This window comes from Ostrea edulis, chromosome 4, assembly GCF_947568905.1.
Source record: "Ostrea edulis chromosome 4, xbOstEdul1.1, whole genome shotgun sequence".
NCBI classification, from domain to species: Eukaryota; Metazoa; Mollusca; class Bivalvia; order Ostreida; family Ostreidae; genus Ostrea; species Ostrea edulis.
This window is the reverse complement of record NC_079167.1, coordinates 2238278-2264131: the sequence shown is the minus strand read 5'-3', so window position 1 is coordinate 2264131 and position 25854 is coordinate 2238278. Positions and strand designations below refer to the sequence as shown.

The 25854-nt window shown below is 33.5% G+C and overlaps 1 protein-coding gene across 1 annotated transcript in view; it reads left to right on the top strand.

Annotated features, from left to right (window-relative positions):
• The window catches only part of LOC125671423 (tolloid-like protein 1), a 56343-nt gene extending 35117 nt beyond the window's left edge, over window positions 1–21226 (top strand). Inside the window, exons 6-18 of the mRNA XM_048907162.2 lie at window positions 646–879; window positions 5367–5576; window positions 5920–6033; window positions 7863–8008; window positions 8198–8393; window positions 9124–9246; window positions 11873–12033; window positions 12583–12766; window positions 14638–14763; window positions 16030–16371; window positions 16560–16737; window positions 18884–18956; window positions 20261–21226. Of these exons, the coding sequence (XP_048763119.2) occupies window positions 646–879; window positions 5367–5576; window positions 5920–6033; window positions 7863–8008; window positions 8198–8393; window positions 9124–9246; window positions 11873–12033; window positions 12583–12766; window positions 14638–14763; window positions 16030–16371; window positions 16560–16737; window positions 18884–18956; window positions 20261–20413 (2240 nt within the window). The 3' untranslated portion in view covers window positions 20414–21226. The remainder of the gene's footprint in view (window positions 1–645; window positions 880–5366; window positions 5577–5919; window positions 6034–7862; window positions 8009–8197; window positions 8394–9123; window positions 9247–11872; window positions 12034–12582; window positions 12767–14637; window positions 14764–16029; window positions 16372–16559; window positions 16738–18883; window positions 18957–20260) is intronic.
• Window positions 21227–25854: the final 4628 nt, after the last annotated feature.

Below are 25854 nucleotides of genomic sequence, written 5' to 3'. Positions count from 1 at the left end.
TTTTCTATTTGAATGTATACATGGTAGATTTTGTCTGATAGTGAAAGTAATTTTTTTAATTTTGGAGTGCTGGAAATTTAAGAACTGTATTCTGTACATCATTAACATCAGTCGACCCAGAAAAGATTGAAATTTCCATTAAGGTGTGAATTACATTATCGGTTTACAATCTCTTCAATGACAATATTTCTAGCAATTTCCCAAACATTTTGGCCAGTTTGCTTCAGAAATTATTGAGCACAGACATGCTATAGCACCAATTTCACACAATTGTATTGGAGCACTGCATGACTGTTTCCCAATCAAAAAAATCATGCAAAATATCACATTTTTTGTCAGAAATTGTTAAAACACGAAAACGACATTTTCTTGGCAGATAACTTTAAAATAATGACATAAGAAAACTTGGGTTTTTTTTTCAGTTTTGAAATAAAGTAGCCTATTAAAGTTTAAACTAGTAATGATATAATTCAGTTTTGATTTTAATAGGGGACAGAAAATAATCACTGTCAAACAAGATCTGATCTGTTGTTGGTTGTGCTTTTTGTGTCATCGATAAATTGTTTTTAAAAAATATCTGCAGAAGACAGGGATAATACTCGCCTATGTATAGTACCCAGGGTTTTTTATGTTGTTTCATTTCAGGTCAGGAGTACAACTTTAACAAGCTGACAGGAAGTGAAGTGAACTCTCTTGGTATGGCCTACGACTACGGCAGCATTATGCACTATGCTCGTAATACCTTTGCTAGGGCCACTTATGTGGACACCATTTTACCACGTAAAAAGCCCGAGATGATTATCCGTCCTGAGATTGGTCAGCGAGTCAAACTCAGTCCTGGAGATGTGGAACAAGCAAACAAACTCTATAAATGTCCAGGTAATTATTTAGAGCAGACAGATTTAAGAAGGGAGGAATGTAGTAGTAAGGACTATATGGACCGTGGATATCGGCCTGGGTAGCTTAGTGGTTAGCGCACCTGAATATAATTCTCTCTCCTATAAACTACAAAAAGCTACTTAAACTTTTAAAGGTGTCTACTGAAGAACAAGGGGACAAATATGTGCTTCTATATAACTCCATCAAATGGATATCATACCCCATCATAATATAACTCCATCAAATGAATATCATACCCCATCATAATATAACTCCATCAAATGAATATCATACCCCATATATATTATGAGTTGCGGAGGATATAATGTATTTGACCAGCATCTGTCTGTTCATCAGTTCTGTTCTTGTCAGTGCAACTACTCTGAAACCGCTGAACAGAATTTCATGTAACTTTGTATTATGGACTGCAGTGATGTGCATATTCACAGGAAATTCTGATTTGATTTTTTTTCTGGGAGTTATGCCCCTTTTGAACATAAAAGACTAACACAGCGTGTGTGAAACTGGTTTTCAAGCCATATGTAATTAAAATATTGCTGTTTTATTATTTTACACAATTTACATTTCTAAAACTTGAGTATAGTGTCACATCTAGTTACATGTGTGAAAATAGGACAGTATAGCACAGATCGAGTCATAAGAATTTGTTGTATTTTTTGGTGTAGTATTGCCATTCATTATGTGTAGCATTGTCATTCATTGTGGGGGCATGGGGTATGTGAGCTTGCTCACTTTTTTTTCATTATAAATATCATGAATGGACATTAACAAAAAAATCAAAAAGGTACATTTTGTATAACACTACCTCAGGGTTTAAACATTGATCTGATTGGTGACATCAACAGCAAAGCACTCCCAAATTTATAAAAATACTGCTAGAATCCTACCGGTTTTAGTGAGAGATAATTATTATATATCTCAACACGAAACTGCCTTCATTTTTTACACTTTACATTGATATTCTAGAGTTTTCTTTAAAAGTTAACCTAACAGACAATTCTGGCAAAATTTTCCATGTACATTAAATTAGTTTATTACCTTTCACCCTCTGTATTAAAATATTTTAAAAGTATGCAGCATAGTGTTATACTTTTACAGTTCTATTAGCTCATCTGAGCTGAAAGCTCAAGTGAGCTTTTCTGATCACTTTTTGTCGGGCATCCGTCTGTCCATTAACTTTTTACATTTTCAACTTCTTCTCCAGAACCGCTGGACCAATTTCAACCAAACTTGGCAAAAAGCATTTTTCGGTGAAAGGCCTTCACGTTTGTTCAAATGAAGGGCCAGGCTTCCTTCAAAGGGGAGATAATCACAAAAATGCAAAAATTGGGTGGGGGTCATTTAAAAATCTTCTCCAGAACTACTGGGTCAGAAAAGTTGAAATTTACATGAAAAATTCCTGACATAGTGCAAATTCAAGTGTGTTAAAATCATGGCCCTTGGGGGTAGAGTGGGGCCACAATAGGGGATCAAAGTTTTACATGCAAATATACAGGGTAAAAATATGGAGTATACAATGAGAGCTTCCTGATATAGAGTTGTAGGGGGTAGGGTGGGACCACAATAGGATTTAAAAATTTTACATTCTGATAAATAGGAATTTTTTTTAACAATTTTGAACCTTCTTCTCAAGAACCACTGGATCAGAAAAGTGGAAATTTACATGAAAGCTTCCTGAAATAGATAGATTCAAGTTTGTTCAAATCATGGTCCCCAGGGGTAGGATGGGGCCACAATAGGAGATCAAAGTTTAATATGCTGATATAGAAAAAATCTTTAAAACTCATGAACTTTTTAAGCTAGGGCTTTCATATTTTGTGTATACATTCTTTATGGTAAGGCCTTTCATGTGATTCAATGGTATGTGATGGTATGACCTTGACCTGAAAGTTTGTATTTACTTTTAATAAAGATGTGACCTATTAAATATGTTCTGACCTATTTAAGGTGAATCTTTCATATCTTTGATATAAATTTCTTATAGTAAGAGCTTTTATTTCATATTATGTCCTTTGACCTTGTGACTTTGAACTCTTTGAGTTTGACCTACTTTTCAGAAAACATAACCTATTAAGTATATCTGGAACTATTTTAGGTGGGCTTTCATATTTTGTGTATAGATTCTTTATGGCAAGACTTTTTGACACAATGGTGTTTGATCTTTTGACCTTGGAGTTTGACTTACTTTTTAAAAAACTGAACTCCTTCTTAAGGTAGGGGTTTCATATTTGTATTTAGATTCTTTATGGCAAGACCTTGTTAATACTTTGGTGTTTGACATTGTGACCTTGAAAAATGGCAGGGCCAATATGGCTCAGGTGAGTGATGTGGCCCATAGGCCTCTCGTTTGCATAATAAAATGCCAAAGAAAGACATTTCATTATTTATATTTTTCTGTATTCTTTTTAATATAAATACTTTCAAGTACCTAAAATATAGATGTTATTGACGTGTAAGTTATTTAAACGTAACAGCTGAAAATCACCCGACTTCGACTCGATCGTCTCCATATTTGGTAATGATTTCCATGCTGGAAGGATGGTAAAGGAAAATAGTCCAAGAAAGATGAACTCTAAACACATTAAATAAACCACCATATGATATAGGTAAGCCTAGTCATACATATTCAAATAAAAGGTAAAATCATTTGTAAGTTATTACAAGTTTTCATTCATCAATATGCTGTTGCCCATGCATTTAGTGTTGGTCTCATTTTTTGAAACTTGACATATAGTTTCAGTACATCTATGTGCTACAAAAAATATGTTGTAAAAGTAAAAGTTGAAATCTTTGACAAAATCAAATGGTAAAATTGCAATGGACTGTCATCTGTGTGTTAATTTAAGCATCTCCTTCAAGACACCAGCTTTGTCAGAATGCAAGGCTTATAGAGATGCACTTAATGTAGGTAGCTCAAATTGATATTCAGAACTGTTTGTATTATTGATAATACATCTTCATTGTGAGTTGGTGACTGAACACTCCTAGCAGAGTTTATCATTTATCTGTTATATTCCATTAAGAAACATATCATACGGAATGAAAGGTCCTAATGTGTAGAATTGTATTTTTTATAAAAGAATACGAAAGCAGCACTTGTAGTGATTTTTCTTCAAAGAAAAACTTCACTACACATGTAGAATGGAGCATTACAATTTTTTTCCCAAGGAAATTAAATTTCAGAGAGAAGAATGGTGCATTTAAAGCCACTACCTCAGCAAGTTTATTACATAACAGATTTCAAAGCTTTGAATAATATGCTTTTTTTTAATTCAGATCATCATTTGATAACAATTTTAGTCAAGTGCTGCATTCATTAAACTTACTCATGCTTTAAATAGTTTTGGATTTCAATCAAATTTTGAAAAATACTAAATGAAACTGAATCTTCTACACCGTTTTTGACAAGTGAATTTTGTAACTGACTCCTGTGCATCTGTGGTAGATTTTTCTCGTGTATTCAACAGGTAAATTTTCATTCACAGAGTGAAAAACTTGTGTATATTTTGACAATTGTCAGTGTGTCATGTCTGCCTTTTATTTTCTTGTCATCAAAAATTCTAAAAGAAAAAACCTAACCATCAACAAAGAACAGTGTTATCGTAACCAGAAATCTGAAATCTGTCACCCCTAATAGTGTCTGCCAGGCGTGGAAAATGTGTGAGGTGAATGGATCAATCTAAGGGCCTAAGTTCCTATCTATGACAGTGAACGAGTGACACAGAATACTGGGTTAATTCTCCTCTACACCTTATTAGGTACCTATATGTGATCAGCACACCTAATTAAACACTGGCTGATAGTTAGCTAATGGGTCCCTCTGCTTGATAAGTACAGTCCTGGAGTATCAAATTTCTATATGATAATGTGGTGTTTGGTCATGATATTATCATTTTGAATATCAACTTTGTCAGATATCTTCATAGCTAGCAATTTACTGACCTTTAGGTTAATTGCACTTATGTTAATGAACATGCTGAACTAGAGACAAATGAATTATAGTGGAAGTCGTTAATAATTGAGAAGCAGTCGATATACTTAAAACCAGCATAGCAATAAGTTTCAATACAAGCTCCCCATTAAGCTTAGTTCATTTCTACTCATACAAGTTAGTGAAAACTTGTTTGAACTGTTGAGATTAACATGTGTTTGCCTACACATATGCCTAGATGATTTGCATAATATTTTGACTCCCTTGAAAGCTCTAATGTGATATATTTTTTGTAAATAAGTATTATTTTTGGCCTCCATATATGTCTGCCCACAACTTTAATCTTGGTCATAACTTTAAATGCACAAGAGACAGTCATATATGATGAACAAAAAGGTCAAAACTTTATTTCAGGTCAGGGTGAAAGTTGAATATCAAGGTCAAAGGTCGAATTTGCTTAAGTAGGACTTGGCCACACTCAGAGGCATAGTGTTTCATGAATGTCACTTATCAAAGTTCCTTTCTGACTTGTCAGCTTGTGGACGCACACTTCAGGAATCTATAGACAAATTTTCGTTCACACCTACCAATGGAAAGTCTGCTACCTGTCAGTGGAGGATTTCAGCCACCCATGGGGAAAAAATTGTCCTGAACCTAACTGACCTGGATATTCCGGAGTCAAAACAATGTGAAAAGCACTACCTAGAGGTCCGGGATGGGCATTTTATCATGTCGCCTCTACTGGGTAAGGTCAAAAGGTTAAAAATGAAAAGGGTCAATGTATTTTTATCTGAAATTATACCTATAGATCCTATTGTTTGACAAAGTGAATATTCTTTTCCTGAAATTAATTGTTAAAGGAAAATATTTCAAGTGAGTCTAAACAAATTTCTTGTTTCATCAATACGCTGGTGTATAATATGTATTGGAAGAAATAGCGTTTCACAAGACCAGACAGATCAATCATGAATATTGAGATAAATAGTTATGTAGTAGACTGTTTTCTAACAATTGGAAAGTAGAAAAAATACAAGACTGATTGATGATGGCACCGATGATTTTACATCTCTGGTAATTGACTTTTGTAGGTAGGTTCTGTGGAGACAATGCCCCCGCCATGCTGATTTCTACAGATAGCAGGATGTGGCTGGAGTATCATACGTCAGACGGACAGGGAACAGGGTTTTCTGCTCAATATGAAGGTAGAAAAGCACTGAAGGAGGATTTTATTAAGATCTTTATTTTTCACCAACAAATATATAACAGCCATGTTGTAAAAGAAAAGAGATCAAGAAATTGGCAGTTTTTGAACCTCGTTTTCTTGAAATTTTTATAAATGATTTATCATGATTTTAATTTTGAAACTTTAGATAATTTTCTTGACCATGATTTTTTTTAAAAAAGCAACATGATTAGCCAAAGCATGTGAAATGCAACTTGGAAAAACACTTTGAAGGAAAGAAATAAAAACATCACAGACTGTATTTACATACAGTTAGCAAAAATCATACTTTTCATGCTATTTTAAGAATGTCCTTGATACAGTTTATTTAAAGATAAACTGGCTTTGCTCAGTGATCTAAAGACAACAGGAATCAAACTTAATAGCATTTCCCTAACCAAGAAACTTCATGAAAGATCTGTCCACAAAGCACCTGAAATTTTCATCACAATCGCAAGGAGCAGTAGTGGTGATGCTTAATTTCCAGGTGCTCTGTGGAGGCCACTGCTTGGTTTATATTGCCATCTGTGGCCATATTGCCGAAGTGATCATGTGAAAGTGATGATTACTTATTACCATGCTTTGATTAGGATGATCCACAACTGTAAAGACTCAAGTGCGAATTACAGAGTCTCTGATCCTGTTACAGGTCCATATGAATGATGTAACAAATAAATTAGAAAGAGAAAAGTATGCTTTGATACAGGTGCTGTGTGGAATTTTTCAGATATTAGTACAGTAGCACCTGCTCTGATACAGGTGCTGTGTGGTTTCAGATATTAGTACAGTAGCACCTGCTCTGATACAAGTGCTGTGTGGTTTCAGATATTAGTACAGTAGCACCTGCTCTGTAGATGAAATTTACATCATAAGATTTTGTAAAAAAAATTACACCTTTGATAATAGATTTTAAAGATTGGAAGGTGAGGTGAATTTTATGAAATTTTATCTTAAATTTTCTGCAATTTAGTCATGGTCAGTTTTGTATGTTAATGATTAACTTACAGGTTAACCACGAACATGAACAGTTTTTGAGATAAAGTTTCAGCAAGGTGATAATGAAATTGATTCACATACTACATTTACATTTTTAAAGTTTGGGATTTCAAAATTTCTTTTGATTCGTGAAATCAAAATAAAATTCCACTGACTCAGAAATTCAGGTTTGCCTATAATTAGCAAGCAATACTGCAAATTCTGCATACTTGTATGGAAAATTTGATTTGAGGCATGCCTGGTATTCTGAATTGGGTTTGTGTAATGAATGCAGAGAGCAGACACCAATGGATTCGGACACACCCGGAGGGTCTGGAAATTGAAAACATTTTTCCTGAGTTTAAGCCAAAAATCTCAATGTGCAATTTCCAAACTTCTATTCTCTTGTTTAAAAATATTCTGTGAAATTTGCAATTCAAGATTGAACATTAGTATTTGAACTACATTAGATTGAATTTAGAACTAATCCACTGAGCTTTGGTGACTCTTAGTGTGTGTCCTCTAAATCACATGCATGGGGGAATACAATAAAAAGGATGACCCTTAGTTCCCTTTAAGTGGCTGGATATAATAAATTCATCGATCATTATTGCATTTCCATGTAAACTGCAATCCATTCAGAAACCAAGTATTTAAAGTACATGAATCACTGATGTTCAAAAAGATATATTTTATTTTTGTGAATATCTCTTATAATTTCTATTGATACCTGGTATTTGTGGGGGATCAATTTTTCTTAATTTGTAAAATTAAAACAACTTCATGATATGATTTATAATAGTAATTAGTACTGTCATATGTTGAAATTTGCAGCTATTTGTGGTGGAGAGATCCACAAGGACCAGGGTCAACTGACCAGCCCCAACTACCCTGATGACTACAAATCCAATAAAGAGTGCATTTGGAAAATCACTGTAGATAAAGATTATTCTGTGGCACTCAAATTCCAGTCATTTGAGGTACAAAACTAAATTAGAATGAAAGAGTTATTGCCCTTTGTAGCAGCTTTGAATATTTGTTATGTCCAATTATTAAATGTTACTAAATGAGAAAAAAGTATAACTAACAGTCAAATTGATTTTCTTCTTGCCACATTTTAAACTTGATTTTGAAGAATGTTTTGGTTGAGAAACTTAATTTCCTTTTAGATTGAGAGTCATGATGATTGTGTGTATGATTACCTTGAAATCCGGGATGGTCCTGATCCTACCTCAAAAGAGCTCGGCCGATTCTGTGGATACAAAATCCCAGAGGACGTAAAATCCTCGGGAAATACTCTCTTTGTTAAGTTTGTATCAGATGGCTCTGTTCAGAAATTAGGATTTGCAGCATCTTTTGTTAAAGGTAAAATTAAAGAGTATAATTTCTGATCATGTTTTAAAGACATCCAACACAAAATCTCTATGATATCTTTGATTTGAAGAAATGATTTTTAGTTTAAGCATGTAGGGATTCTTTTGAAAGAAACATTTCTTGTTAGTGAGATTGTAAGTGCAATTTTGACATTATAAATGATGCTTTCAGGATTATTAAAAGTCAACCCAACAAAATTTCATATTGTTACACTATTTCATTAATGTATTTTATATTCTCAAGGAAGATTTTGTTAAAATTTTATGCCTGAAATTTGAGGAAATTTGATTTCCATCATGCTAAGATTTTTAGAAAGTTTAAACATGTATAAATATTAGGCTTTTCACACAGGCATATTTTGTGAAACGTGTTAGCCCAAAAATACACAATATAAGAAGAGATGTTTAATATTGAAATATATTTTAATGTTAGGTGAAGAGCCACCGAGCTATTGATGCATAATACCTTTTATTGAGTGAATGCAATAAAACTTCAGTATGAATATAAATATTCTATTACATGTATTTTAGACTGTGTTATTTTTTTCATATCTTCTCGTAGTACCCTGTCTTGGACGTCATTGTTTTCGGTTGTATAAGTATATATGCATAACAATGTTGAAAATTGAACTTTACCATGAGTTCTTTCCATATACAAAGACACTGCTAATGTAGATATGAGGTAAAACATGTACGTGTTAACGTTGTTCATAATTTTGTAGAATATGATGAATGTGCAACAGATCATCATGGCTGTGACCATATCTGTGTCAACACCCTCGGCAGCTTTAAATGCGAATGTAAAATTGGTTATGAACTTCACTCGGATGGTAAAAAATGTGAAGGTAAATCAACAAAGAATACTGATAAAATCTCTAGATTGAACATTATCTTAGAGGTATTTTATATATACACACACACACACACACTATCTATATATATTACTACTTTTTAACGTATTACAGTACAGCAATGTCTGTACATCCGTCCATTCCGGGTATTCTGTTCCTATCAGCATTTTCCCCCCTTATATAACTGTTACCGATAAACGGTACCATTCCCAATGCCAAAAACCATTGATTTTTCCCAATTTTGAGACTGAAAATTCCCAATTTACTTGCCGTAAAATAGACCGCTGACATCGTAATTTACTTAGTCTGAAACGTACGAGTTAACAAAAATGTTCACTTCCGGTATTAAATAGAAAGTACAGATCATGGTAGTGTGCATGTTTTGTAGAGCTACGATGATTCCTTATGTCTCACAACAGCAAATATTACTGTAAAAAAGTTTGTAAAAAGATTACTACTTGTTTTGCTCTCTTTTTTTCTTTTCTTTAAGTTGAAATCATTTGCCATTACATTGGTAGAAAATTCCCAATTTGTTCGATTTTGGCGCTATTTTTCCCAATTGAATGGGTACCGGTACCAGTACCAGTGGGTAGAAAAAAATCACTGCCTATTTTCAATTCTCTGTCACATAACAAGCTGGAAGTTGCTATGTAGCTTTTTAGCTCACCTGAGCTGAAAGCTCAAGTGAGCTTTTCTGATCGCCTGTTGTCCGTTGTCTGTCTGTCTGTAAACTTTTTACATTTTCGACTTCTTCTCAAGAATCACTGGGCCAATTTCAACCAAACTTGGCCAAAAGAATCCTTGGGTGAACCAACCTGAGTAAACTCAGGTGACCTAACAAAAGGGAGTAAAAAGAGTACCAGAAATGAAATGGTACATAATACTCCCATCACAAACTTATGTAGGGTGTTTTATTAAGGAGTTTGATTTTTATAACATTGATAAGCAAAGAAAGCGAAATGGCCATGAGTTGTAGAATTGGTTGTCGTCCATCATCATGCGTTAACAATTGAACATTTTTAACTTCCTCTTGATAACTACTATTCCAATTCTTTTTGGATTTGGTATGAAGCATCTTTGGGATGAGGGGGACATAAATTGTAAATTTCAGGACTCCTGCACCTCTGGGGCCCTAGGGGCGGAGCAAAAACTGCCTAAAATTTACAAATTTTCAAAAATCTTCTTCTCAAGAACCACACACATGTAAGAAAAACTAAATGCATAGTGATGTAGATCAGGTAGGCCTCTAACAAAATTGTAAATTTCACGATCCCTGGGGTAGGGGTTCTGACCCCAGGGCTGGGCCAAACTTGCTATATAGTGCTGATGTGTAAAACACTTAGATAACAACTTCTTATTAAAACTAAATGGATATTTAGAAAGATCAGGTAGTCCTCTACCAAAATTGTAAATTTGATGATCCCAGGGGTAGGGGTTTTGGTATCAGGGTGGGGCCAAAATGGTAAGTATGTAAACAATAGAAATTTTTAACTTCTTCTTGATAATTATTCATTTCAATTCTTTTCAAATTTGGTATGAAGCATCTTTGGGACAAGGGGGACATAAATTATAAATTTCAGGATTTCTGCACCCCTAGGGGAAGGGCAAAAACTGCCCAAAATTGATCAATTTTCAAAAATCTTCTTAAGAACCACACACATATACGCAAAACTAAATGCATAGTGATGTAGAGCAGGAAGGCCTCTACCAAAATTGTAAATTTCATGATCCCCGGGGTAAGGGTTCTGACCCCAGGTTGGGGCCAAACTTGTATATAGTGTAGTATATAGTGTTCATATGTACAACACTTAAATAACATCTTTTTGAGTGCTATTGATACTAGATTGAAACTGAATGGATATCTAGAAAGAACAGGTAGTCCTTTACCAAAATTGTAAATTTGATGATCCCAGGGGTAGGGGTTTTGGTAACAGGATGGGGCCTAAATGGTCAGTTATTAAATGTGTGTACAATAGAAATTTTTAATTTCTTCTTGATAACTATCATTCCAATTATTTTCAAATTTGGTATGAAGCATCTTTGGAACAAGGAGGACATGAATTGTAAATTTCAGGATTCCTACATCCCTGAGGCCATAAGAGCAGGGCAAAAACTGCCCAAAATTGACAAATTTTCAAAAATCTTCTCAAAAACCGCACACATGTAAGAAAAACTAAATGCAAGTGATGTAGAGCAGGAAGTCCTCTACCAAATTGTAAATTTCATGACCCCCTAGGGTAGGGTTTCTGACCCCAGAGTGGGGCCAAACTTAGCATATTTACCCAGGTACCCGATAAGGCCTGTGGGCCTCTTGTTGTATATAAATACTGTATACAGGGAGCAACTCTCCCACCCACCCCCATGTTATCTTTGCCATCTCCTAAAATGGATGAATCTAAAACTTAATCTAGAATTTAAATTTATCAGTACTTATTTCTATCCAATTGATTTTTGATGAATTTAGAATGGGATATTTTATTTTTCAATGCATCTGAGTAAAAATTACATGGGATGAGAATTTTTTGCATACAGTAGCAAAAAGAAATTGATCCTTATTATACTATGTAAAATAGAAAGCAGGGCATAAAGAAGAAATAAAGTATTAACATGTGTATTGTAGATGCTTGTGGAGGCTACATTGATCAGGCCAACGGCAGCATACAAAGCCCCTCCTTCCCTGACCTGTATCCCCCTAACAAGAACTGTGTGTGGCAGATTGTGGCACCTGACCAATACCGCATCACTCTTAACTTCTCCCACTTTGATATGGAGGGTAACAATGTATGTAATGGCAAAAAATAAAAATGACTTTACCTCAATTTGTGTTTTTAATTACATTTTGCATTGTTTGAATGAATTAAGTCAAATAGAATCATATTAGGATCACTGTGATTGTTCTAAACCAGTGATTCCTTGAATTTTGTGACTAACAAAGTGTGTCACAATATCGACAGATTAAATTCAGTCAGCTGCTCAGACCACAGTATTGGAATGTACAAACTTACCGGTATATGCTTGCACCTGCAAATACATTGTTGACAAAATTATAAGGACATGTCAGCTATTGTGATGAATTTTTATCATTCAGCCATAAAATTTAGGGAGTCACTTGGCTAAGAGTCATCACAGTAATCCTGGAATGGGTCTTTGTCAAACTGATATCATTATATATCAGGAAAAGTAGAAGAAGACTTCCAGTAGGATTTGCATTCTGTTGTGTAATCTGAAAGCTTAATTGCCTTCAGTTTCTAGACTCTGTTTTGCATTTACACCAACCTTCCAATTACAATTTACTATCAAAATTTGTGATGAATTTCATTTATATTTTAGCAAGACTGCGAGTATGACTCAATTCGTGTGAGTAGTGGGGTTGGACGAGATTCGGTGATCCATGGAATTTACTGCGGTCCAACGCTTCCCTCATCCATCACATCAGAAAGTAACACCCTGAGAATCGAATTTAACTCTGACAACTCAGTCCAGAAAACAGGATTTCATGCACTCTTCTTCACTGGTAAAATAACTATTCAAAGATTGTATTTCAAATCTACTCTTCATTTCTTGAAAAAGGCATGATTTAGTTATAAATAATGTAATTCAACCAATCTATTGGAGTGTTTTCTTGTCAAAAAAAATTGGAAATTCTTTTTAGATGTAATTCAGTTTTGCTTTTTACGCCGGTTTCAAGATATGCTCGAGTTATTTCCCTTTGAAGAACTCTCGTACATAGTAAGGCGCGAAACAATTTGTTTACATGCAGGAGTGGGACGAATATTCATCACTGCATAAGTGAATGTACTCATTAAATCTCTCATACACTGTTTCATCACCCAAATTCAACTGATACACAAACTAAGTAAGTGATAAATATTCAGGGAGTAATTAGATACATGGAATTCTTATTATATCACGTAATTTTATTGGTCGTAGGTAGCATATCCTGGTATTACTTTCAAATATGACATTGTTTTTATGTTTCTGCTTTAGTAAAACATTTCTTTCAATAGTATTTTGTGTTTCCAATATTTACATATTTAAAAAGAAGCCGCTTTTAATACATTTTATCGTCTTCCTCACTGACAGAAGGTTCACTCTGTCCCACTTAGGTCCTCAAAATTCTACGAAATGTACCTCCTACACAGGAGAGCTCTTGTCTCGAAACTGGCGTATTGGTTGTCGTCCTGTGTCGTGCATCGTGCGTTAACAATTGAACATTTTTAACTTCTTCTTGATAACTACAAGTCCAATTCTTTTCATATTTGGCAAGAAGCAATTTTGGGACAAGGGGGACATAAATTGTAAATTTCAGGACTCCAGCACCCTTGGGGCCCTAGGGGCAGGGCAAAAACTGCCCAAAATTGACCAATTTTCAAAAATCTTCTTCTCAAGAACCGCTCATGTGTAAGTAAAACTAAATGCATAGTGATGTAGAGCAGGAAGAGCTCTACCAGAACTCTAACTTTCATGATCCCCGGGAATGGGGTTCTGACCCCAGGGCGGGTCCAAACTTGGTATATAGGGTTTATGTGTAAAACACTTAAATGACATCTTTAGTGTTATTGATACTAAATTAAAACTAAATGGATATTTAGAAAAAAACAGGTAGTCCTTTACCAAAATTGTAAATTTGATGATCCCAGGGGTAGGGGTTTTGGTATCAGGGTGGGGCCAAAACAATCAGTTATTAAATGTGTGAACAATAGACATTTTTAATTTCTTCCTGATAGCTATCATTCCAATTCTTTTCAAATTTGGTATGAAGCATCTGTGGGACAAGGGGGACATAAATTGTAAATTTCAGGATTCCTACACTCTTGGGGGTGGGGCAAAAACTGCACAAAATTGACCAATTTTCAAAAATCTTCTCTACAACCGCACATGTGTAAGAAAAACTAAATGCCTAGTGATGTAGAGCAGGAAAGCCTCCACCAAAATTGTAAATTTAGAAAGAGCAGGTAGTCCTTTACCAAAATTGTAAATTTGATGATCCCCAGGGTAGAGGTTCTGACCCCAGAGTGGGGCCAAACCTTGTACACAGTATTTATCTGTAAGTTTGCTGATAATTTATAAAATCTAAATGCATACTTAGGAATAGCAGAAAAGGATGCACAAAAAATGGTAATTTTACACATCTTGTTTTATACTGTTGCTGGACATTAGAATTTAGCTTAGATATTTAGAACAGGAAATTTATTTATTTTTTTAGATTTCATAGCCCTTGGGAGTAGTGATACTTTTTCACTAGTACTCAGGTGACCAATAAGGCCTGTGGGCCTCTTGTTGTTTTATGTACATGTAGTTGATATTTTGATACAATAGGTATTTAAGCCTTGAACTTTTTGAGGATTTTAATTTGTGTAATCGATACATTGTGTCTACTTATAGACAAGGATGAATGTGCTGTAAATAATGGTGGCTGTCAACATGTCTGTAAAAACACAGTGGGAAGTTATGAGTGTGCCTGTCATAATGGATTCACCCTGCACGAAAACAAGCACGACTGCAAAGAAGGTAAAGAATCTGAAAATGTGTGATCAGTAAATCAGTTTCAATGTGGTATAAAAAAAATCAATGTGATATATTTCGCATCTTTTTGAGCTGATATGAAAACACAAATGTTTCCGTTAGAGATAAAACATATTTAACAATGCAAACCATTCACAATCTAGTTTATAAGTTAAAAGGTAAGGATAAAAGATTTCAAAAGTCCTTGATAAAACTATATATAAATTTCTACCCTCAGCACTGAGGAAGTATGTGGTCTTGCTCACACGTCTCTCTGTATGCTTCGTCTAACACATTTACATGTCCGAAGCTCTTTCTGGCCTAGCTATATCAACAAAACTTGGTCTTTCAGAAATAGAACATTAATAAATACATGATATATATTCTGCGTCTACCTTGCAGTGACCAAGCTTAAGGAGAGCGTATAGGTCTTTTGTCAGATCTTATGACCAAGCTTAAGGAGAGCGTATAGGTCTTTTGTCAGATCTTATGATTAAAAAGTGGGGTCATGATCCTTAGTCAAAGATCATGTAGAATAGGTCAAGGTCATTATGTGATGTCTGTAGCTGCAATTATGGACATCCCAAAACGAATGACACCGATTCTGTTGAAAATTTATCTTTTGTAAAAGTAATGAATTATTATTCTGTATCAAATCTTTTAATTCATATATCATTAGATTCAGAACTAAAATACGAGAAACCTTATTACAGTTGAATCCCTAAATGAAGAAATGAACCATACAACAATACAGGTAATGTGGGAAACTAAATATGATGCCTGTAACTAACAGGTACAATCCGATTAGAATCAGATCAAGTGTGTAGTGATCAATGCGAGCGGATCAAAGGATCTGATACTTGTGTAGCGATCTATATGAGCGGATCAAAGGATTTTATTTTAATCAGATTGAGTGGTAAGGAATCGATATTGTTCATTTGTTGCTGATTAGACTGTCATTATTAAAACACCGTCAAATGTCACAAGTTGTGCAGCAAGAAAAAATTTCAGTAGTATGTGCATATAAGTCAGACATAGACTTCAGAGTCACAAATTTTGCCCCCCCCCCCCCCCCCCCCCCCCCAAAGATGACTTGTATGTGTCAGAGTATATACGGAAACAAAATTTAAAATGAAAAAGATATCACTTATTTTGATTTATGCATTTGTGATGTACCTTAGCCTCATCTATTAATGTATTATTCATCCTTAATCTAGAAAATTTATGATTGTTTGGAGAGGGGTTCAATCTTGGGGCAATATTTTCAAACAGGAGGTTGTCAGCACAAAATCAAGGATCCAGAGGGTGAAATCAGCAGCCCCAACTGGCCAGACTTTTACCCAAGTCGTAAAGACTGTGTGTGGCACTTCACCACCACCCCAGGACATCGTATCAGACTCACCTTTATCAACTTCGAACTGGAACCACATCAGGAGTGCACCTACGACCACATAGAAGTGTTTGATGGAAAGAACATTAACAGTCACAGCCTAGGGAGGTACTGTGGGAGCAAGCTGCCACACCCCATCACTTCCAGCAGCAACCAGATGTACATGGTCTTCTACTCTGATGCCTCTGTACAAAGGAAAGGATTTCATGCAAGCCACAAGACAAGTAAGTATAGACGGAGAGGAACTGGGTGATGTCGGGATAGGGTCAATACATGTACACGTAAAGCTAATTATGTAAAATCGTTAGTCAAGAAACAGTTATGAAATTTATTCAGCAAATTCATATCAGACTGGATATTCAGTCAATAGAGATATATTACAAAGAGTGAAATGTGGATGTTTTTAATACAGTTTGTGGAGGTGTCTTGGTTGCCAAGGAGACTAACCACCGTTTGTTTTCACATGCCAAACATGGTGACCAGAACTATGACAACAAGATGGAGTGCGAATGGCACATTGTGGCCAGCCCAGGGCATCATGTCAAATTCAAGTTTGACACTTTTGAAATTGAAGATGAAAGTGATTGTGGGTCAGTAATTGTTCAAGGATAGAAAATTTTACTGAAGGGTATTCAATACTATATTCATTAAGGATGCCCAATTATACACTAATTTTACCCCACACAAATGAAGTTTAGGGGGAATATGCTGGACTCACCTTTTCTGTCTAACCATAGATGTAATTTGTGCAGAGTATATCTTTAATATATATATAACACAGATGAACAGATTTAATTAAGGTCAAAGGAATTAAGTGTATCCTGTAAATTTTATTCAGATGAAACATAAATGATGTCTTTCTGGGGCGTGTTTTACAAAAGAACTTACGACTTACGACAAACTTTACATACTGGAATTTTCAACTTTATCATTCACTCTAAATGCAAAATATTTTTTAAAGAAAATATGGAAAATCAAGCCTCAGAAAAGTTTTAATTCATTCATTTAAAGTAATAACTGTATAATACAATTTAGGACTTGCAACTTTGTCGTAAGTTGTTTTGTAAAACGGGCCCCTGGTCTTCAGGTATACAATATTTCAATTATGTCCCTATATCGATGAACCCTTGGGTGGGGAAGGGGTATTAGTCTAATTGGGACAGTTCTAGTTAGAAATGTTTTTTAGCAGTAAATCCATGTCTGATGTTGCATCACTTAATTATTAATGGTGTGAATGACATAAAGCATCAATAGTCAAGAGGAAAAATATTGCCATCTGATAATCTTGTAGTGAGTTCTAATCCCACTGATACATCTAGTTTACTCAATGTTCTACAATTCTACAAAATTTTCTCAAAAACAAATATGATACCAACTGATGCATATGACATGCAGGGATTTAGGTAACATTATGATCATAATTCTGCTGTCTAATGTGTTTAAAAGATTTCACATAAAAATTAAAGTTATACATTATCACAGAAGCTCATTTTTGAGAGTTTATTATTTGTTTCGTAAACAAAGATTACTGTATGTTATTGTTTACAAAATTTTCAAAAGAAGTGGATATCAATCTAAGTTTATTATATCTTTCACATTTCAAGCATTCTTTGGGTAAAATGTGTCATCTAAAAGTTAAAATTTGTGACTATGCAAAATTAAGATGCTTTATATTACAAAATTAATATTTCAATGGTTCGTTTTTATACATAAAGACTTTGTTTGCACAACACAGATTTATGGTTGAAATATTACTTTTATTCTTGCATTCAGAGGGTCAAAATTTTGGCTGTTAACAATGAATAAGTTATATTATTAATGTTTAACATAAAAAATGCTAAATATTTTTTCAAAAATCGTGAATCAGTCCCTTTAAATCATATTTGATGTACTAAACCAATGTAAAATGTTAAAGCTATGACAATATAACCTTCCTGTTTTAGCTGTAACAATGCTATCTTCCTGTTTTAGCTGTAGCAATGCTATATTCCTGTTTTAGCTGTAACAATGCTAGGATTTTTTATATTTTCACTCGTGAACATATAAAAAAAAAAAAAAAAAAAAAAAATCTTGTCTCACTCGTGAAATAAATACTATATCCTGCTTTAAGCTGTGATGATTTATTACATTTTCAACAGGAAAATACTGAAATTTATTCATTGAATAAAAATTTATATTTTCACAGTTATTATTTTTACATTGTGAAAATAACAAGTGTTATTTGCACAATGTTAAAATAAGAACCGGAACTACATGTGCTTGCCGCAATATTCATCCGTGATTCATAAGATCACCTTCATTTTACATTATATATAATTAATTTTTAACATTTCTTTTATTTGAATACCCAAAATAAAATTGAATTAAAGTTTCTCATTGTTCAAATATATTGATTTTTGTATATTTTGCAATTTCTTGATGTAATATATTTTCTGGGCAATATTGTTTCGAATGTCAATACAGGAACAGCTTTAAGTGCTTAAGGAAATTATAAGAAAAAAACGAAGAAAATGTAATAAACAGAAAATTCAATGTTTTTGTTGTTTGATATAGAATTAATTTTATTGCACTTGTGAGACAGGATTTTTTATATTTTCACTCGTGAACATATTAAAAAAAAAAAAATCTTGTCTCACTTGTGAAATAAATTCTATATCCAACAACAAAACGTTGAATATTGATCCTCTATTTAATCTTCCTGATTTTAGCTATGACAATATAATCTTTCTGTTTTAGCTATGACAATGTTGAGGTGTTCGATGGAAAACTAGATACAAGTCCAGGATTGGGAAGATTCTGTGGAAGCAAGGTATATGGATGTATTTGTCAATGATTTTTTAAAACATTATATTACAAATAAAACTATTTCATAACAATCTTGCCTTTACTTTCTGTGTAAAGTCTGAATGCATTTTGTGTGCAAGCCAAGATAATTGATCTCATTTGATATAAAAAGTTCAAGATTTGCATGAATATTGTATTATCAGTATTTACTTATCAGAGTTTAGATTTGGAGTTGGATTGTACCTGGTACTTTGTTATTGTAATGCAAATTGTTTATGAATTAAAAAAAAAAACCAGAGTGGAAAGATAACCTTATTTTAGCATATTTATACGCATGTCTAAGATGGGACATATCATGGAATGAAATTTGTGTCCGTCTGTCTGCGAGCTTTTGCATGTGTGACTCCTAACTTCAATACTATGTTTTAAAGGAGGTAATCCCTACATATGAAAGAGATCAATGCAGTATTAAAAATGCACATTTTTTTCATAAAATTAAATATAACAATTGAGATAAATGATTATTTTGTTTCAAATAATAATTATATATATAATTTGCATAGACTTAACAAGCACATCACATAACAGATAGAGGAATTCCTTTTGTCTCTTGAAGAAACGCACATTTTTTCATAAAATTTAGCTACAGTATAACAATTATAATGAATTATTATTTTGTTTCGAACAATGATGATATATATGACATATTTGTAATATTGTACTACAAAATTTGCACAGACTTAACAAGCACATCACACAACAGAAAGAGGAATTCCACTTGTCTCATTTGAATAATGATCGAAGCCATCATCCAGGTGTTTCAAGGAATTCAGTTGGACATACAAATATCATTTTGATAAGAGCCAAATTGTATCTGTCCAGTTAAAGATTCCATTTGTCCCATGGGAATAATTATATAAGCCACAGTGTTTTAAGGAGTTTACTTAGACATGCAAAGGTCATTTTGATATCAGCCAAGTTGTAGTATGTCAATTAAACATTAATTAATGAGTATAAAGTGAGAAGTCTGTGGAAATGATTTGTCACTCCTTTAATGAGGCATTTCTTTGTACAACCCAAAATTGTTAAGGAATTCATATCATGTGAACAAAATCTAAATACATGCAATAAAATGAAATAGGTTTTGAAATGTAGTTATTTGAACAATGAAGAAATATACGCGTATTGACAAGTCCATTGTTGTACCAAGGTTGACATGATTTTGTCTTGTGCACACTCATCTGTTTATGATTATTAAACATCTGACAGGTTTATCATGTGCCGTGGTGGTGCACTTCGTTTAATGCTTTGTATGCCTTTCTTTGCCAGGTTCCAAATGAAATAATATCTACTGGTCAAAATCTGCTAGTGAGATTCAAATCCGATGATACAATCAACTGGAAAGGCTTCTCGGCAACGTATCAAGAAGTTCCCTCCAAAAACCAAGGTTCAGGGGTCATCAAACCACTTCCTATGTCCTAGTCAGGGGTTGGAGTCTGAGCTGGAGAACACTTAGTCTCCATGACATGGATTGTCGTGATTGTTTCATGATATGTTAAGAGTTATGAAGAGTATAGAGGCAAAATGAATGGCCTGTATGCAACATTTATGATTTTAACATGTGTGAAATTTAAATGCATATATTTGCTAAAAATTCCACATCAAGTTAGTTTTGTAAACAAATACATAATGGCAAGGGATGATGTTTTCGTTTGAAGTATATTATTTCAAATGTCTCTATATGTGTATTTAAGAAATTTCAGGTAAATTATTGTATTGATATGCTAACTATGAATAATTTATGTTTGTTGTTAATTATGTTTCCATTTTATTTGTACATGAAAATGTTGATGGATATGTCCTCCATGTACGTGAAACCATTTTGAGTTCTGGAGTGTATTTGTTACGGTTTCTTCTCTGTTGATTTGTTTTGTATTAGTAATGTGTTATGCGTCATTGTCTGTATTAGGTTTTAGTAGACATAAACAGATAAAGAGTATATTTTCTCAATTCATAGATATACATGTATCAGCACTCCATTTTTTTTTTTTTGTGTTTAGTGAACTTATTTCACTAAATATCAGACCTTTACATTTTGTAAAGAGTATATTTTATATTTCATTTAACTAAAAACTAATTTTAATATGTTATGAATACATTTGAAATATGAAAATTGAAAACTTATTTTAAAGACAACTTACGTAACTCTGATAATTTTTTATTGCTGTTACCACAACTTATTGTTCAATGTTGACTGGTGTACATTTTATCATTAAAAAATTTATTTTGAAAAAATGTCTTTCTTTTGTTAATGATCTAAGAACACAATGGATGAAACATGTGTCTCTTTGATTATCAATCATCATAATATTTTGAAATACAGATTATCATAGCATATAAAATTCAACAAAAATGAGAAAAACACAGTTTTATATTTCATTAACTACAATTTACTATTTAGCGCATCACATAATAAATCCTAGGAATTTCATTGGATAACGTCGTCTATTATATAAGTGATAGTGCCCAGCCACTATTATGCCGAGTGCCGGGACGATAAACTTTCCCCGCGAGACAACTATAAGAACCTGTACGTCGTGACATATTTTTTATTGTGGTGTCATATGGTGCGAAGTGCACAGGGGTACATTTATATTTTCTCGGATAGCCTTAACCAAGTGCATTCCTTTTCGGAGAACTTTATGAGATTGATCACTGTTCATTATCTTAATTCACTTTCATTTACCAGACGAGTTTAAGGAAAATAAAATAATGTTAGAAGCAACAAAATTTGCATTAAGAATTTTAGAAAATCTGAACCAAAATCAAATATGTACATGTAATCAAATACACCAACTTCTTACAGGAATAATGTTAATATTAATTATACCAGTCAAACAAGTACATGTTATCAAAATACCCTACTTTTTATAGGAATAATGTAATAATATTAATTATACCAGTCTAATAGCACATGTAATAAAAATACACCAACTTCTTATAGGAATAATGTTAATATTAATTGTACTTGTCAAATAAGTACATGCTATCAAAATACACCTACTTTTTATAGGAATAATGTTAATATTAATTATACCAGTCTAATAGCACATGTAATAAAAATACACCAAATTCTTATAGGAATAATGTTAATATTAATTGTACTTGTCAAATAAGTACATGCTATCAAAATACACCTACTTTTTATAGGAATAATGTTAATATTAATTATACCAGTCTAATAGCACATGTAATAAAAATACACCTACTTCTTATAGGAATAATGTTAATATTAATTGTACTTGTCAAATAGCACATGTAATAAAAATACACCTACTTCTTATAGGAATAATGTTAATATTAATTGTACTTGTCAAATAGCACATGTAATAAAAATACACCTACTTCTTATAGGAATAATGTAATATTAATTGTATCGAATTAAATAGTACATGTACAAAAAACTTGAACTTTTTTAACTCTGTCGTTAATATTTACAACAAATAAACTACTAGTATTCATCATGTTTATGAAACAGTGCTGTTATAAGGGTTGTTTAAAACACATTCAGTGGCGGATTTAAGGGGGAGCGCAGCTGCCCCCACCCCCCCCCCCCCCACCCCCCCCAATTTTCAAACGACGTAAATCGTGGTATCTTGTTTAGAAAAATGTACAAAACAATGTAAGAAGCAATAATTTCTTCCACTCCCAGAGAAATAAATGACAAAATCTATTGATTTCTTGAATTACTTTATTGGGAGAACTTAATTTTTTCCAAAAGCCCTTAAAATTTGCGTCATTTTATTAATTTCACCTCATAAAAAATGATAGCCCTATAAAATCCAGGAGCTTCCGGGGGCTTCGTCCCCTGGGCCCCACCAGGGCTTCACCCCCAGACCCCCTGCCTCATAAAGTGGCGCCCCCCGTAACCGCAATTCCTGGATCCGCCCCTGACATTGTTACAGTTATGGTATCAATTCTAAATGTTAGAAATATATCAAAATACAAAAAATATACTTATTTTGTATATCATCAAATATTTAGTGAATGACAAGTAAAATTGCGTAATTGGCCACGAAAATAATAGATTTTACATTAAATGCAGGAAGAAAACGAAATGGATACAAGTTTTATTATTTAGAAATGATGGTGCCTGGATTTATCTTGTGTTAACAGATTAATAATTAATGATATCAACAATTGAATTGATGAGAGCTACAATTCAATTGATGAGAGCAATAATTGATTTAATGCACGCATTAATTCAATTATTGCTCTCTTCAATTGAATTAATGATATCCTTAATTCATTTGAAGAGAACAATAATTCTTTTAGAGAGAGCAACTATATAATTAAATTAGAATATCTTCAATTCAACATATCCACAATTGAATTAATGATCTCTTTAATTGAATTGTTGCTCTCTTTAAAAGAATTGATGCGTGCATTAATTCCCTATGCAAAAGCATTGTAAATAGTTAAAAATATCTTCAATTGATTTAAAGAGATCATCAAATTATTCATACTGAGCTCTAAATTAATTATTGCGAGCAATATTTCTACAAAATTGATGCTCTCGTCAATTGAATTGAAGAGAGCAATAATTTAATTAATGCGCGCATCAAATCTATTATTGCTCTCATTAAAGAGGTTCGCACCTGACATTTGGAGTAATGTCAATTTTTTGGGAAATGTATTTTTGATTTCTACATTGAAGGAGAATTAGGAAATTTCAAAATTTTGATTTGACACAAAAAAATTCAACTAGATAGGGTTCAGCAATAGATGTGTAATATATTTGCACCAATGGGATCAGTATTGAACCAGTAAATACTTAGTTGTAGCATCCTGCGCAGAACTTTGTACTCAAAAGCTCAGGAGCTAACTTCCTTAATTGAATTGAAGAAGATATCTTCAATTATTTGAGTTTATGTCAATTTGGCGCCCCATACTCGTGGGCACTCTACACATACCTCGCACTAACGAGGTAACGAATCAATAACCCTTGACTTGTGAAGATGCACATCACGGGGATCTCAACACCCCGTACTCCCTATTCCGTGAAGAAGATACCACCACTCGTATTATTCGCACAGTGTCACTGATGGCTCAAGATTCTTCAGCCTCAACGATTCTTTCCGCGTGACTTATACCGTACACAGAGGATCCCCATGCCTCACAGCCAAGCAAATCACAAAATGTTCTATTCAAAGGGGCACAACCATGACGACGCTACAATCATACGAACAAGTACATGCAGCCTAGCTCTTCATAACAGAAATGAAATTTTTCGATACTTATAGTCAAAGGGTATTTTACACATCCATATTTGGTAAAAATTGCTTTGCTCTACTTTTACAAAATCACCTACACTCAGTGATATATTTAAGTATACTATAATATTCTTGCAATCACTGAAATCTCAGGCCCCAAGACCATAAACTGAGAATAGACTTAATTTAAGTCAAAATTTCAAATCCAGCTAACTTTTAAAATAATTTTCATAAACAAATAAATTTTCAGTATATGTTTGCAGAAATGCCACTATGGCAGAGCGATATCAGCGAGTCGTCCAAGGGTCAGATATACGGTATTTTGAAAAGTAAATTTGGATTTGAAAAATATTTAGGTGTACTACCTAAAAATGTACAGGGGCGTCGGCAAAGTTAATTAATTAGAAATAAATACAAAATTAGAAGATTTGTAACGGTGATATCATTGAATCGGCAAGTATAATGGCGATCTGTGGTCAATGGAGCGACAAGTGTGAAAGCTATTGTTACGAATTGACGCAAAATGGGAAGTACATGTATGTCTGTATATATACCTGTACATGTATGTCTGTATACCTGTACATGTATGTCTGTATACCTGTACCTGTATGTCTGTATGTCTGTATACCTGTACATGTGTGTCTGTATACCTGTACATGTATGTTTGTATACCTGTATGTCTGTATACCTGTACATGTGTGTCTGTATACCTGTACCTGTATGTCTGTATGTCTGTATACCTGTACATGTGTGTCTGTATACCTGTACATGTATGTTTGTATACCTGTATGTCTGTATACCTGTACATGCATGTCTGTATACCTGTATGTCTGTATACCTTTACATGTGTGTCTGTATACCTGTACATGTATGTCTGTATACCTGTACATGTATGTCTGTATACCTGTACATGTGTGTCTGTATACCTGTACATGTATGTCTGTATACCTGTACATGCATGTCTGTATACCTGTACATGTGTGTCTGTATACCTGTACATGTATGTCTGTATACCTGTATGTCTGTATACCTGTATGTCTGTATACCTGTACATGTGTGTCTGTATACCTGTACATGTATGTCTGTATACCTGTATCTGGTGGGTGAACAATAAAAGGGGCTTCTTCCTGAAAGTGCGGGTTTGCTACCGATTGTTCATTGTCTAATTTAATTGGTTGATCGATGTTTGGAAGAATTAGTGATTCTAGATTGTAAGTCATCAAAAAATTATCGGAAAATATTCGAATTTATAAGCATATAAAGGGAAATGCTGAAAATTAGTTCAAATCAACGTCTAAAACGACTTGTTGAGTTTTTTTTTTTTGTTTTTTTTTTTAATTTGTCACACATATTTCTGCATTTCAATTCTTAAAAATGGAGGGATTAACAAATATTAAGAAACTTGTTTATCTTAATTTCCCCAAGTGTTGTTTCGACAAGAAGAATCCAGAATCGTGTTCTTTCAATCCCTCTTGGTTTAAACGTTCCACACACGTACACGTATGGCTAAATTATGACGAAGTGTCAAAATATTACATTTTATCCACTCTATGATATTTTAAAAGGAAACAAATCTTATCTATTACGTGTATTGAAATCATCGGTTCAAATATATTAATTACACTAAACACGATATTTGTGAAGATATTT